A 15,802-nucleotide genomic window follows, 5' to 3' on the forward strand; every position below is an offset into this window, starting at 1 on the left:
AACTGTCTGATCAGTAAACACGGTGATAGCTGGGCTAGGTTAGCTTAGCATACTGACGGTAAACATCTGTTCCGAGAGCGAAATACAACTCGAATGATATTTTATTCACAAGGCGTCAAATTGCAAAACGCTGCCCACCAGAACATTTGTGACAGAGACAGACGGGGAATGCGGGGGTAAATGCACAAACAATCATTGTTAACTAATCCACATGTTGGTTTTCTCATGAAACTGTGGCTTCACATCAGGAGCGTCGCTGCTCGATTGCCCATTTGTGGGTTAATTGCATTCATTTTACTGTGAGCCAGAAATGAGTCCAAATCTTGTTTTCCCTCTTGCCCACGTGTGAGCAGCTCCCCGGCCTCTTCTTGCTCCGCTTGTCAAACTCGCTCTCTCACTCTCTCTCTCTATATATATATATATATATATACATATACATATGTGTGTGTGTGTACATTTGCATGCATATATATATGTCTGTATGTACATATATATATATTTAGCATAAGCAGTGAGTGTATATCATACATACACACACAAAATTGTGTATACATATATAAATACATACATAAAAATGTATATATACAAATACAGTATTTGTCTGCATGTACATGTGTGTATATATATATATACACATATATACTTATATCAAAATATATATGTGCATATGTGTGTTTATGTATGAATATGTACATACATAGATATATATCCACACGGAAATAGCAGCCTAGAAGAGGAAAATTAAAATGCAGTTTAGAGAAATATATATCACACACACACGCACACACGCACATCATTTTATTTTGAAAACATATTGGTACTGGAAGTCAAATTAAAATGTATTAGCAGAAATGCTTTTTCATTTTTAGAGCGTGGCAGTATATTTTGACTTGCACTGCATGCACAATTATTAGGTAAGTTGTATTTTTGAAGATTATTTTTGTTATTGTCCAATTAAAGTGCTCTTGGTCAATCTAAAATGTTAGCAAACCCTCAAACCTGAACATTTAAGTAGCAAAAGTTAAGTTTTGTCTTTTTTAAGAGAATATCAATATGTTGTCTATATGTCTATATCAGTTTTAGGCAACTATGAGTGTGCAGAATTATTATACAACTAAATGAAAACAAAGATTTTCCCATCTCATTTGTTTATTTTCACCTGTTAAAGTCAGAATGATAAACAAACTCAAAATTTATAAATAAACATTTCTGAAATGTCCCCCCAAAAAACCTCATTAGCAAATATAGCCACCCTTCTTTTAGATTAGCAGTCACAAGTCTTCCATTCATGCTGTCAGTCAGTTTCTTGATCTGGTCTGAATCAACTTTTTGTGCAGTCACAACCAGAGCCTCCCAGACATTGTTCAGAGAGGCTTACTGTTTACCTTCACTGTAAATTTCCTGCTTAGGAGGGCCCAAAAGTTCTCAATGGGGTTTAAGTCAGGTAAAGAAGGGGGCCGTGTCATTCGTTTTTCATCTTTAAGGCCTTTACTGGCCAGCCATGCAGTGGAGTATTTTGATGCATGTGATAGAGACTTCATGAAAGATGCAGACTGTTTCCTGTACTACTTGAAGAAAGTGTATTCTAAAAATTGGCAGTTGGTCTGAGAGTTGATTTTGAGTCAATGTGCAACCCTAAAAGGTCCAACTAACTCATCTTTAATAATACCTGCCCATACCAGTACCCCACCTCCATCTAGCTTGCGTCTAAGTCATTGTAGAGCTCTGTGTCCGTTACTGATCCAACCACGGGCCCTTCCATCTGGTCCATCAAGAGTCACTCTCATCTCATCAGTCCACAAAACCTTTGAAAAATCTGTCTTCAGATATTTCTTGGCCCATTCTTGACATTTCGACTTATGTGTCGGGTTTCAGCCTTTCTTACCTTGGTTATGTCTCTGAGAGCTGAACCCCTCATACTTCTTGACACTTCAGGTAGATTGCAGTTGTGGAATATGGCAGCACTGGAGGATAATGGGTTCCTGGTAGCTTCATGTTTGATTCTTCTCAAGTCTTTGCCGGTTCATTTGCAACTTTTCTTCTCAACACATTTCTTGCGCCCCTGTTGACTATTTGCAACCAAACGTTTGATGGTTCTGTGATCATGCGCCAACATCTTAGATATTTCAAGAATGTTGCATCCCTCTGAAAGACTTTTTACAATTTTTGACTCTTCAGAATCACTTAAATCTCTTTTTTGGCCCAGTTTTCCTGAGAAGAATCTGCCTAATAAACATACACAGCTTGATATAGGGTGTTGATCTCCTCAGGCCACACCAGCCATTGTCACACAAATACACCTCACCTGATTTGCATTAAATCCAATAAGCATTCAAGTTTATACAACTTGGTGTGGGAAATTATGGATAAAATGATGATATGGTCAAAATAATGCCTAGTGCCTAATAATTGTGCATACAGTATATGTATATTTATATGTATATGTATATGATTAGAAAACATGTTATATATCTGTATCTTTATATATATATATATATATAAAGATATAGATATATAGATATATATATAACATGTTTTATACACTTATATATAAAACATTTTGTATATCTATAACAAATACAAGGATAAAAGTAGATTTAAAAAGTACATATAAAATATATTCATATTTTTGTATTTTGATACTAAAAATAAATCATTCAAAAGCGAGTAAAATTAATTTTAAAAAATGATTTATTTATATATGTGTATATATATATATATATATATATATGACTATATGTATATGTAAATACTCACACACATATATGTATGTGCATGTGTGGTGGGTGTATATATACACACATTGATATCACAAGGAAATAGCATTCAAGCATTAGTTAAGAAATTAACTGCTTACACGTGTGTGTGTGTGTGTATATATATAAATATACATATACACACATTTACATTTGTCACATATATCACAGATATATATGTATGTATACATAAATATATATACTGTACATGTAAATGTGTGTAGATACACACACAAGCACAAATATATGTAAGTTTAACGATTAAAGGTATGTATATGCATATGCATATGTATATGTATATGTCTATGTATATCACAAGGGAAGATTGCGTAAATGAACCTTTCGTACGTTTCTTTAAGAAGTGAATGGAAACTGCTCAGTAACTGCTCCGGCCTCTGCAGCGGCAGCAGAAAGGAGTAACGCCACTTCCCGCCTAATTGAATTAGGCTTCTCATTTGTGTGATTTCTGTGTTTGTTTTTGGCAGCTGCCATCTGTTTGCCTGGGACCCGGCTCTATTAATAAGCCATTCAGATTGAGACGGGGGCTGTTGCTGCTGCTGCAACTGTTTCTCACCTCCATTCTCTCTCTCTCTTTCTCTCTGTCTTCATTTTCCCTGTCCTCACTCACTTAAAAAAAAGAAAAAAGAAGATTGCCATGGAAATCATCAGAGGTGCCTAACTGCAGACAAAAGAAAGAGCTGGAATGTATACCTGAGCCAAATGAGAACAGTTTTGAGAACAGCCAAATGAGTTTTTTGACTTTGAATGTCCATACTGTTATGCCTTTAGGGATAAAAACAAATATTTTGACCATAGAGATCATAAAGGCATGAAAGAAGCAGCTTCTGTACTGTTGAGGTTCATATATATAGAAAAATATGCATATATGTATATATATATATATATATATATATATATATATACACACACACATACATACACATACATACACATATATATACATATATACACATATGAGTGTGTATATGTACATAAAATATGCATACATGTATGTATATATGTGTGTGTATATATGTATATATGTACATACACATATATACAGTACACATCCATACATACATACACATATATGTGTGTACATACGTATATAAATATACATACCTGTATATAGATATACACACACACACACGTATATAAATGTATATGCATATATTGCTCAGCTTGTTTTTGTGTCACTCATCCATTTCCCGTAGATATTTCAGTCACTGTTCCACAGCAAACACGGTCAATTCTCATTAGAAAAAAAGAGGGGCGTATGTGCACGCGCACGTACGCGCTTGTCATCAGCAGGCAATATTAACCTCCATTCTGTTTTTTTTTTTTTCTTTTACCTCCCCTCGCTGACAGATGCCGTCTCCCTTTCGGTGCTCAAGAACATGAGGAATTCCAATCCGGGGCTCTCGCTCAGTATTCCGATCACACGCCTCTCTCCTCCAGTAATACAAGTCTACTTTAAAATTCATAACTACATTTGGAAAGAAGAAGAAGGAGGGGTTGGTGGGGTGGGGTGGTGATGGAATATTTCCAAGGAGCTTACTTGTGCGAGAATACAATTCGCTTTGGCATATTTAACAACCCCAACCCCATCTTTAAGACATAAAGTAGTAATAACGATCATGAAAAATTCTGTAAAAAGCGAAGCTACGCCCGTGCATGAAACCAACACCTGTAATTTTTGCCTCCTGGAGGATGACGAGGGCAAAACGAGGCGGGACGAGGAGGCGAAAGAGGACAAGGGGGCCTCGTCCTGGAACGGGGTTTAGGGATTGAATCTAGCGAACCCGGGCCAATCGAGCCGGTGTCGAGCCCGATCCATTTTCAACGTGGGTTTCCAAAAAGCGCGGTTCGGGTTGGAAACGTCGGGCCTCGGCCTCGGGAGGTAGGGGTTGGGCTTTCCTCGAAAGCGCCGGCCTGATCCCCACCCCCTCCACGTTTCGGGATCCCGGGTAGGACACGCCGGACGAGTGTGAGAAAATAGATAACGCCGCTGCTGCCGATTGGAATGTAAATGGCTTTTTAGCATTAATCCCGTGCCCTCTTTATTCTCTCTGCTCCTTTTGTGGTAAAAACCAAGGAGAGGATGGGTTGGAAGGGGAGGGGGGAGGTTAGAGAAATGGAGAATTAAATATTGTGGGATGTCCTGGTCTGAATTAGGTCAGGACCAATCAAATGTTAACCGCTTTCTCCGCCGCGGTCTCGGTGAACCATCCAACCCGAGTAGAGACACAGAGACCCCTGCCGTCTCCCGAAGAGCGACCTGCTGGAGGTCTCCTCCTCAGTCTCCCGATGCTTTGCTGCCACCTGCCTGCCGACGCAACTACATCACATCTATATTTGTGGTCGTTTCATATGTGAAAGAACTGCAAAAAGAGAACTGATGTTATTATTATCATTCATTGATTATCTACCGTCACCATGGTGTGACTAAACTAGCGGACAGCTCAGGTTCAAACTCGGGATGCGGGAAAGTTGTGGGTTCGATCCCGGCAGGGGAAACCTTTCTGTGCCGGGGGTCTCTATGTTCTCCCTCCCCAGACACATGCAGGAGGTTTATCAGAGACACTATATGTGCAGGAAAGGGTGAATAGTCATATGCCTCTATATGACGTGTGAATGAGAGGGTGAATGGTTGTATGCTTAAATGACATTCCAATGAAAGGGTGAATTCTTGTACGTCTACATGGCATGTAAATGACAGAGTGAATGTTTGTACATGATATGAATGAATGAGTGACTGGTTGTTTGCCTCTATAGGACGAGATGGTGAACAGTTGTTTATCTCTATATGACTATGTGAAGGAGTGAGTGAATGGTTGAATGACTTCATTTGGTTTTGTCTCTATTTGATGTGAATGAGAGGTTGAATATCTGTATGTCTTTATAACATGTAAATGAGAGGATGAATGACTGTCTCTATATGACCTGTGAATGAATGAGTGAATGGTTGTATGACTTCATTTGACATATGAATAACAGAGTGAATGGTCACATGTGACAATTGGGATAGGCTCCAAGATAAGCTGTGTTGATAGTGAATGACTGAATGAATGAATGAATGAATGAATGAATGAATGAATGAAGAGGTAGACGTCCCATCAGTCACCTGGGAGCTCGGTGACCAAAGAGCATCCACAAGGTGAAAACATTAAGAAAATCATTACGAAACCAAAAGAGCCGAAGGAACAGAGCATGAACTCCAACGCGACCATCGCTCAACTTAAAGGTATGATTTTTTTACAATTTGGAAAAACAAATTTGTCAATAGAAAAGAGGCAATTAGGCTTTCCTTTTTTTTAACCCCGCTGCGTCCATGTTCAACAATCTGCCCATCTTCAAATCATCACAGCGTCTGCGATATCCCGGTTGCAAAATATGATGCTGATTTTACAAGTGCCCTCCATCTCGTGGATGATTTACCCACAACCCGTTCACGCCATCCCATAGTTACGTCATGTGTTCTGTCACTGATATATTCTGTAACCCCTCCCTCATAAGTGCCCTTCCATTTTCGTTAATCAAAATATATTCATAATCCCCCTCCTCTCTCTCCTTCTGAGGCAGATGTGAGAAGGTTGATTGGCAATATCACTCATTTGAGCTGAGGAGATGGACACAGTCAATCTGAGAGCTCCGTTGCCATGGTAACATTGCAACAAAAAAAAAAAAAGAAGAGCGAGCACTGGATGGAATGGGGGGGGGGGGGGGGGAGTGGAGATGTAATCGAATGCGAACGCTCCGCTGTGATTGGATAACCCAGCGTGCAGCTCGCTCACTGCTATTACGACGGCTCGCTTCTATTTGTTGTTCAAACACACGCGCGAAAGCACGTGTGCGGCACGAGCGCGCGCACACACACTTTTGCACATCAGCATCTGCACCTGGCTGATAACACAGAGGCACGCGGGGAGGGAAGCGTTCGCCTCCTTCCCTAACTGTCTCCATCACACACCCCACTGATTTCCCATCATCGGCGTTGCTCGGCCCGTTCTGCCGATCCGACCGGACGTAATAAACCAGCCCCCTTGGCGGAGCAACTTGTTAAAGAAGTGATGAGGGATGACAGGAAGGCCTCGCTGCCGAGGATGGCGGCCCCGGACTGAAAACGAAAATACAAAGAAACTAAAAAAAATATCTAAAAATAAATAAAGCTTTGGTTTGTCAGTGAAGGTTGATCGAACTTCAGCTGTGGATCAGAAGGGTTCTTGGAAAATATAAAAACTCTGATAAATTGTATGGTGGGGGCAGTACAGAGGCCTTAGATAGAGAGATAGAGAGATAGATAGATAGATAGATAGATAGATAGATAGATAGATAGATAGATAGATAGATAGATAGATAGATAGATAGATAGATAGATAGATAGATAGATAGATAGATAGATAGATAGAGCGCAAACAAAGCAAGAAAAGAAAATTAAAAGTTACCAAAGTTTATTACATGTTTATATACAAACAACCCTGAAAGGCACACCTGCTTTTTAAATAAGAATATACATTACATTTTATCCTTGAAAGCAAAAACAAAACAGAATAAAACCACAGGTTGTCGTTTTTGAGTCTTACATTAATAAAAGCCAGTTTAGCGTCAAGGGCCCCCGCGCTGAGCAGAGAACGGCCTTCGGAAATCGTCTCACTGGCCCCTGGAGGACCAGGAAGCCCCTGGAGGCCCCCGGCCGGCTGTTATTGGAGTTAAAGGCCAGTTCTGCTTTTTGCATATATATATATAATTATTTTTTTTCTATTTTTTAATGTATTTATTTATTTTTAAAAACTATACATATATATATGTGTGTGTGTATGTGTGTAAAGAAAAATCTCCAACATGTATATATGTATATATTGATATGTATGCATATATATATATACACACACACACACACACACATATATATATATATACATGAGCTAAAATGTGGACCACAGGAGGGATTTTACGCCTTTTTAGAATAAGAATAAATCTTGATCCTGGGGTAAGGAGACAATGGGTTTGGATGCTGAAAGTGGTTATTTCTTGTTTCGGGGGGGGGGCTGTTTTTCACAATTAGGCCGTCATATTCACCCATCTCCCGACGAAAATGGATTCTTCTATAACAAGCGGTAGACCTGTTGTTGGATGCTCACAGGTGCCATAAAGACCCACAGACAAGAAAAGGTCACCAAACCAGTCGGATTCCAGGGCGTCGTGACAGATCCCCGGCGGCGAACGGCTCTTTGCTCCTCAGATGACCAGGAGGACCAGAGGGGAACCAGATGATCCACAGGCCTAAGTTAGTCAGCATATGTCCCGCTAAAGACCTTCGAGCTGTTTTTAATTATAAAGTATTCCTATTTTTTATTTCATTTTTTTTTTTTAATTGCAAATATTTTTTTCAAAAAGGTCCGGCCGTCATCACGCCAGGAGGCCGAGTCGCTTCACCTTGGCGGAGAGAAACGAGTGGATGATGAAGACGATGGTCTTTGGGCAAGAGTGCAGGTCCAGTTGCTGGAGGTTAAAAAAAAAAACAGGGAGCGGTAAAAATGAATGTGTGGCTGAAAGAGTGAATTTTTTTAATGTCACTTTTTAATGTGTGAACGAGAGGGTGAATGGCTTTATGTCTAAATAATCTTTGAATGGAAGGGTGAATACCTGTGTGTCTATATGGCATGTAAATGAGAGTCCGCATAGAAAATCTTTCTTCGTACAAATTATGCTCTTTTCATTAGACCTTCCCGATGTTATTTTGAAAAAAACGACTGTTTCCGCCTTCGCCTTACTGCCACACTTAATATTGTAATTACTTACTAATATAAAGTGCAATGGTTGTATTTGGATCAAAAAACTGTGAATGGGTTTTTACATTTTTGACCCCACGCGCCTCTGACGGTCCGTGGAAACATTTTTGTGCATAAAACTGGTCCCTGGTACAAAAAAGGTTGGGGGCTGCTGCTCTAGGTCATGGTGAATTCTTGTCAAAATCTTCTTTTTGTGGCAACTGGACTTAAATTTCTCCACTTGAAGACATTTCCCTCCCTCATCCCGGAGGTTTCTTTGGTTCTAATGACCTGTGGGGAGCGTCCGGATAAAACTGGCCTGCGGGAAGAGTCCGAATTAAACTGTAAAATCTTTTATTCGGAAATTCCCCCACAGGTCATTAGAACCGAAGAAGCCTCTCGGATGAAGGCCGAAACGTCTTCAAGCGAAGAAATTTAAGTCCAGTTGCTGCGACAAGCAGATTTTGACAAGAATTCTTGTTTCTGCATGACGTGAACGTGAGGGTGAATGATTGAGTTTCTCTAAATGACGCGTGAATGGTTTAAGGATTCTAAATGACGGTAATGAGAGGGTGAATTATTGTATGTCTCACTTTAACACGTGAATGAGAGAGTGAATGGTTGTATGTTTCAATATGTGGTGTCGATAAAAAGAATGAATGAATGAACACGTGTTTTGATTTCACCCTAAATCAGGCTTTGGTCGTGGACGGTAGCAACGCTGTTTACTTAGAAAGCCGACACTCACGATCTCCGCTTCGGGGCCTCCAAAGTCCAGGAACATCATGCGAACCCCGTCGTCGGAAGACATCCGCAGACGCTCGAAGGGATGCTGGAGGAGGACGCTCTTCCTCACCCCCATCTCCTCGGTGAATAGCGTGAAGCCGTCGTCGATGTGAACTCCCAGGGTGCACTCCTTCCCGTTCCAGCTGCAGGCTGCCAGCAGAGGGGGCAAGCAAACCGAGGTCGGAGATGGTGTTTTATTATCTAGAGTACTACAAAAACAGAGTAGAGACTCAGAAATACGCAGCTATTTCGAAGCAACTGTTCTTATCTGGACTTCCAAACCAGAGGCTGGAATCGGACTTTGTTTTTTGTTTTTTTTGTACCGCCTGATGCCACCGGCAGAGGGCAGTGTAGTGATATTCTTGCACAACCCGCCCCTGAGGAAGAAGCAGGACCCCCCCCTGAGCTACCGGAGCTACACTTGCCAAATGAAATTCACAATCTGGAGCAGATTTTTCAGTATTTGAAAAAAGGATGAAAGAAATGCATCCCTGAAACGATCACCTTTCTGGAATGACATGGGAAAATATGGTCTGGTCACAAAAAGCAAAGCGTGAGGGGGGAATCAGCCGATATTAAACAGGTTGTACCCGGGAGTGCAGCGTCACCATACTTGCACAAACACTTAATTGTCAGTGTAAAAGCCCGGCCTCTTCTGGATGTAGCGTGCAAAGCCCAGAACCTTCTTGCTGCAAAGCGGGAAGTGCTAACAACTGCCCCAACCGTGCCGCAAGCCTATTTTATATTGCATTTTCATGGAATTACTAAATATCATGAGTTGCTGTTTATTTATTTGTAGTAAATTTCCATTTCCATTTCAAAAGCCGATAAAAGTGTCATTTTTCCGAAGTCTTCCGTCTGATATGAGGTTTTACAAACACGAAAAAGGGTGAAATTTTAAGTCAGCTTAAAATTGACTTTAAGCACACTTGCTCTTGTGATTCACTTGTGTTTTTGGGGAATATATTTATTTTGTAGCAAATGTCGGCTTTAATTATTTAACATTATTTTGTACCGTAATTTCCAGACTATTGAGAGCACCACAATATAAGCCAAGCCAGCAAGCCGATCGCTAACTCTGGCTTCCTCCTGCGCACTAAAACCGTCAAAGTCATCTTTTTCTGTGTCGGAGTTGCATGGACTCAGAATTTCCCGGTCATTTCATCGGTCCAATGTGACGTGGATAAATGTTTTAACAGCGTAGAGCTTGTTAGACCCTACCCCAAAAAAATCCATATATTAGCCGCATCGTTGTTTAAGTGAAAAAAGTCGCGGCTTATTTTCCAGAAATTACGGCATTATGTAATAGTTCAATACATGAATTTTATTTTTTTTTACTTTATTTTACTCGCTTCGTCTGTGCTTGACCATAGAATAAAACCTGCTGCCAAAAGTTTCAACCCTCTGTTAGTTTTGGTGCAAAACGTTCAATTTTCCAGTCAAAGCGCTCCAAAAATGGCTGAGCGCGTACCCGCGGTGACTTCCTTGATGAGCTCGGCAGCGTTGTGGCAGCCCTCGACCAGCAAATGTGTCCAGGCGGAGAGCTCCTTCGCCGAATCCACCCGGAAAACGTGGGTCTCCACGCCTTGCTTGGTGCCGGTGCGGAGGCCGAACGACAGCTCCGAGTCCAGGAGGGGAGACGTTTTTCCGGGGCCCGAGTGGACGAGCCTGGAGGGAAGAGGAGGAAGGACTTGAGGAAGGGATGAAGGGGGATGAAGGGATGTCGACGCGAAGTGAGTTTGCGAGGTTTGGAGGCGTAGACGGGGATGGAAGGGGGTATGACTCATGTGTTCTGGTCCCGCTAATGTGGAAATGTTTTCCAAAGATACAACATGGAGAAAAATATGGAAAGAAAAACAGCTGTGGAAAGAGTGACTTTACCTTGAATGGAGCCGTCACTTGCTGCTGGCGAGCATTATCCAGAATATTTCCAGTGAGCTGGGAGGATATAAAGGCCTTGGGGGCTTTTTTTGCAATTGAGAATTTTGCAAACAATTGAATTTGCGTTAACATAATTTTTTTTTTTTTTTTTTTTTTTTTTTCAGGGGGACGGGTGTCTACAAGGTTATCAGAAATGAACACTTTCTGGCAGTAATGTTTTTTTTTTTTTTTTCTAGGAGAATGGAAGGATTTCCCACGGTTGCATTTAAAAAAAACATATAACCTGGTCGTGATGAGTGGGTGACTCTTGGCCGGGCTGCTGATCCCGTCTTTAGTTTCGGGCAAGGAGGGAAACAGGAGCAGGTCCCGATCGGTGAGCACGGCCAGCACTGCTTTCTCCGGGCCGTGGGCCGCCTGCACACACCGTGCAGTTTAAAAAAAAAAAAAAAAAAAAAATCATCCAAACCACTTGGTTTAAAAAAAAATCCCTCTATGACGTCTGAGCCCACGCGTACCTGCTCGCTAATCCAGCCCAGATGTTTGACCTCCACGCCGGACTGCAGGCTCTTCATCTCCTCCTTCACTTGCGGTAAGAGGTTGGCGGCGCACGCCTGGATGGCGTTGTACCAGGACTGCGCCACGGCCGGGTCTTTCGCCCGCAGGAAGACGGAGTTCTTTCTGTTGGAGGATATCACCTCGAAGTACCTGGGAGATGAGACCGAAAAAAAAAAAATATATGGCTTTAACTTCATTCATGAACGCTAATTTGGAAGTACGGGAATCTCGAACGTGCAGTACCGGTTTTCCGTGTCCGGAGGGCACTGTTTCCGCGACACCTGACACATCTTCAGCAGGACGCTTCGGGGCTCCTTCACCTCGGCGGGGGACGACTCGGACGCCCTCTGGGGGGTGGCGGGGGGCGACTCCCACGCCCCGGGGGAACCGGAGCTTTTAAAGAAGGCCGACATCTCCTTGATGTACTTCACTGGGGGAGAGGAGGAAGAGGAATTATTGGATATGGCGGCTTGGTTCGCGGATTAAGCCCCCGACGGTAACGCGTCTGGGATCGCTTCACCGGCGGGGACGAAAAGGTCAACTGTGTCACAATGGCGCCGACTGAGTTGTTTGAATCGACAGAAATGTACTTCAAGTGCCTTCTTTTCGGTTCGCAACTGCAATTATCTTGCAGCAGAACCTCCCCAAAAAAAAGCAACCCTGGTATTATATCACATTACTCACCATTTTCTTGCTTTCATGAGCTACGGTAAAAATAAGATATATTAATGATTGCCAAATGTCAAACCGCTCTGATGTAATACTGCCGTACTTCATGTCAGTGTGAAAGGGGATGAGGTACTTTTCGGACGGAAAGCCCAAATCAACCGTGCCCTAATTCCAGCCATAACCCATATCCTTATCCTCGTTCCAGTACTAACTCGAACTCTAACCTTAACCTAAGCTCAAGCAGTAACCCTTACTCTAACCCTAGCTACAACCCTAACCCCTACCATAATTCTAGCTCCACTTCTAACCCTAACCTTAACTCTTAACCGAGCTCCTGCCCTAATCTTTACCCTAATCCTAGCTCCAGCCCTAACCTTAACCAATACCCCAATCCTAACTCAATCCTAACTTATCCCGACAATTAAGGGGTAGGAGTTACAAGATGGCACGTCTCGGTGGCCAATATCTTTGCAACGTTCTCCTGTTTTAGTCGTTTCATTTGTTTTTACTCCTCCAAAGCTTTTGGTTTCTCTTACATTCATACCAAAGCTCCAATATCAGATTTTTTATCCTCTTTTTCTTGTGACATACTAAGTCTTTGTTTTAAAGTGTATATGGTGCATATATGTATGTATGTATATATGCATATATATATGTTTGTGTGTGTGTATATATTTATATATATATACATATTATTATCATATGAATCTGTGGAGCATACAATATGAGAACTTTGATTTTGTTGAACTGTTCCAGATTCTGCACAACTGTGAGGAAGTTCAAGCACTTAGGTATGCCGACACACTGGACACACACACACACACACACACACACACGTATGGATCTCCACCTCAGAGGGCCGCTGTGTAGGTTAGTCAGGATTTGGCCCATGCCGGGGGTAAAAATAGCCCAGAGGACATTGCGAAGCACGAGGCCGAAGGGGCTGAGGGCGAAGCTCTGGTTTCACTGGGGAAGCGCGGCTTGTGGGTCTCGGCCCGGGACAAGAGGGCTGAGCGCGGTGGGCCTTCCGCCGCTCCCAAATTAGACCCCACACCGGCCGGTCAGTGGACTAACTGCCACTGCGAACGCGAACTGCCATGAGGGCAATTGTGCAGTTCAGGGTGCGGGAGCAGGTTCTATGGCTCTGATGCTAAATGCTAAATATAAACTCCAACTCAAGGAGTCTCCACGGGAAGCCCCTGGACCTACAAAGTGAGACACAGTGACCTTGCGGGGTCAAGTTATTGGATTTCAGACTCCAGACTTATCGTCACAGACCCTTTTTTTTTCTGGCAGCGCGTATTATTAGGACAAAAAAGGGCAGTTCTCACTTGCAGTGAGAATATTTTCAATAATCAAAAGGTAGAGCTTAAAGCTGATTAGAAACTTTTTTTTCCACCGCCACCACCGCTCTGATCTCGCCATCAGTGTGTTCCTTCCCGACATCTATTCATTCCCCCTCCACCAATCGGCATGACTTCAATTCTTGCTCGCTCTCTTCAGGCCTTTTCATAAGGAATTTGAATTGAATCGCTTGAGAGGCAATGAGGACGGGTGCTGAAAAAATATATAAATAAGATCACTTCCTATAAAGTACTGCGGCGACTTTTTAACAGTAGCCGCTTTTGCTCTTGCAGTTCTGAGAAGCATTTCAGGTTTCTGGCGTGCATTCACACACCATAGGCACCAGAACTAGGACCTTAGCTCCTAGAATCACTTTAGTTCCTACTCCGAGTCAGGGTCTTTCGACGGTTTCATACGAACTCATGAGACGTGGGTGCTCGGTGATCGGTGGTACTCATAAGCCGCACCCGTTACCGGATACTTCTTGTGAACTGTGGAGCGACATTTTTAAAGGCACTGGTCGGCTGATTTCTTGCAACAATAATGGACGGCATCAGCGAGAAATGGACCGACGAAGAGGTCCTAGCTCTTCTGGCCTCAAACGCCACAGAGGGGTTTCAAAGATTTTGGGCAAAATAAGTATGCAGTTGGCCAACAGTGGGAGAAGCAGTGTGGGGAGAAAATAAAAACACTTCAACCTATCTGGTAGTCAATGGTTACTGTTCCTCACCAGTCCCTAACATGATTTCTTACTTGGTTTAGGAATGACAAGCTTAAACGTTCCCCTGGAGGAGGGCGGTTCCTGGAACGAAGTCCGGGCGGGACAGTTCTTGGAACTACGTTGTTCAATCTGAAAGAGGCTACTTTATCCTGTTTTTGTAGCTCTTTTGTAGCATTTTGTAGCATTAAGTCTTGTCGTGCCTGGCGGCTCACAGCCAGTTAGCAAGACACTAGCAAGTACCCTGAAAGCCATTTAATACAACCACAAATTCTAAATACAATAGTCCCTCGTTCATCGCGGTGGGTTGGGTTCCAGAAAGATCTTCCAGCGGATCAACGAAAATCTTTAAAGTAGCAACCATATTGTTGTTTATGTCTGTGGAGGTTCTCAGTCATCCAGGCCCTGGTGAATTCTTGCAGAAATCTTCTTATCTTGGCAACTGGACTTAAATTTCTTCACTTGAAGATGTTTCACCCCTCATCCAAGAGGCTACTTCAGTTCTGAAGTTGTTGTTTTATTTTTTATAAATATTTTTAAAGCTTTATGACTTAACCCACACTCGTATTAACCTTTCCCATGGTCTTATAAACACTTTCTGTATAATTCACACACACACAACACTGCAGAGATACACTAAGAGTGGCGACCGTCCGACAATAGACGTGAAATGGACGAGGTGAGATGCTGAAAGCATGCTATGCACACAAGACGCAGGGAATGATGCTAAGGTCGCTCAGCGAATCAGAGCCCAGGATACTGAACACCATGCTGCGGTTGGTCGCCACCTTAGAAAATGCTTATTTTACCATAACTATAATTGGAATAATACATATATAAACATATGTTTATACCGCAACAACGTTGGTATAGCGAAATTCTGTGATATAGATAAGTGAGAGTTAAAAATCCACGATATGGGGAAAGGTGAACCATGACACAGTGTTGGACCATTGTACTCGGGAATAACGTGTTTTTTTTAGGGTTTCTTATTGCGGCAAATGTCAAGCGTGGCCTTGACTATTAAATCATTCATCGGAAAATCGACTGCTGTTCTTGTTATTTGCACATCATGTTATCTTCTGCAGGGTCTGAAAAGATTGTTCGCAAACACGCACGCGCAAACACACGCACGCACACACCTCATCCGGCACTCCGACGTGCGTATTCACACTCTTGTCATTCGGCTCCCTGACACCGATACCGGCCTCATTTGCGCTTGACAAAATCTGCACAGGAGGAAAAAAAAAAAAAAAAAAAACATCTGCAAACAAAACCAATCATATTGGGAACGCGCGATCCGGGACCATCAATCAAGAAGC

At 42.3% G+C, this 15,802-nt stretch overlaps 1 protein-coding gene across 1 annotated transcript in view; it reads right to left on the reverse strand.

Annotated features, from left to right (window-relative positions):
- Positions 1-8,104: 8,104 nt before the first annotated feature.
- snta1 (syntrophin, alpha 1) overlaps positions 8,105-15,802 on the reverse strand; it is a 39,593-nt gene continuing 31,895 nt past the window's right edge. Inside the window, exons 3-8 of the mRNA XM_086149775.1 lie at positions 11,993-12,179; positions 11,710-11,899; positions 11,478-11,608; positions 10,785-10,981; positions 9,276-9,463; positions 8,105-8,258 (exon numbers count right to left, since the gene is read on the reverse strand). Coding sequence (XP_086005901.1) covers positions 8,166-8,258; positions 9,276-9,463; positions 10,785-10,981; positions 11,478-11,608; positions 11,710-11,899; positions 11,993-12,179 — 986 coding nt within the window. The 3' untranslated portion in view covers positions 8,105-8,165. The remainder of the gene's footprint in view (positions 8,259-9,275; positions 9,464-10,784; positions 10,982-11,477; positions 11,609-11,709; positions 11,900-11,992; positions 12,180-15,802) is intronic.

This window comes from Fistularia commersonii, chromosome 7 (assembly GCF_037954325.1).
Source record: "Fistularia commersonii isolate RoL2024-O1a breed Wild chromosome 7, RoL_Fcom_v1.0, whole genome shotgun sequence".
In the NCBI taxonomy this organism is placed as follows: Eukaryota; Metazoa; Chordata; class Actinopteri; order Syngnathiformes; family Fistulariidae; genus Fistularia; species Fistularia commersonii.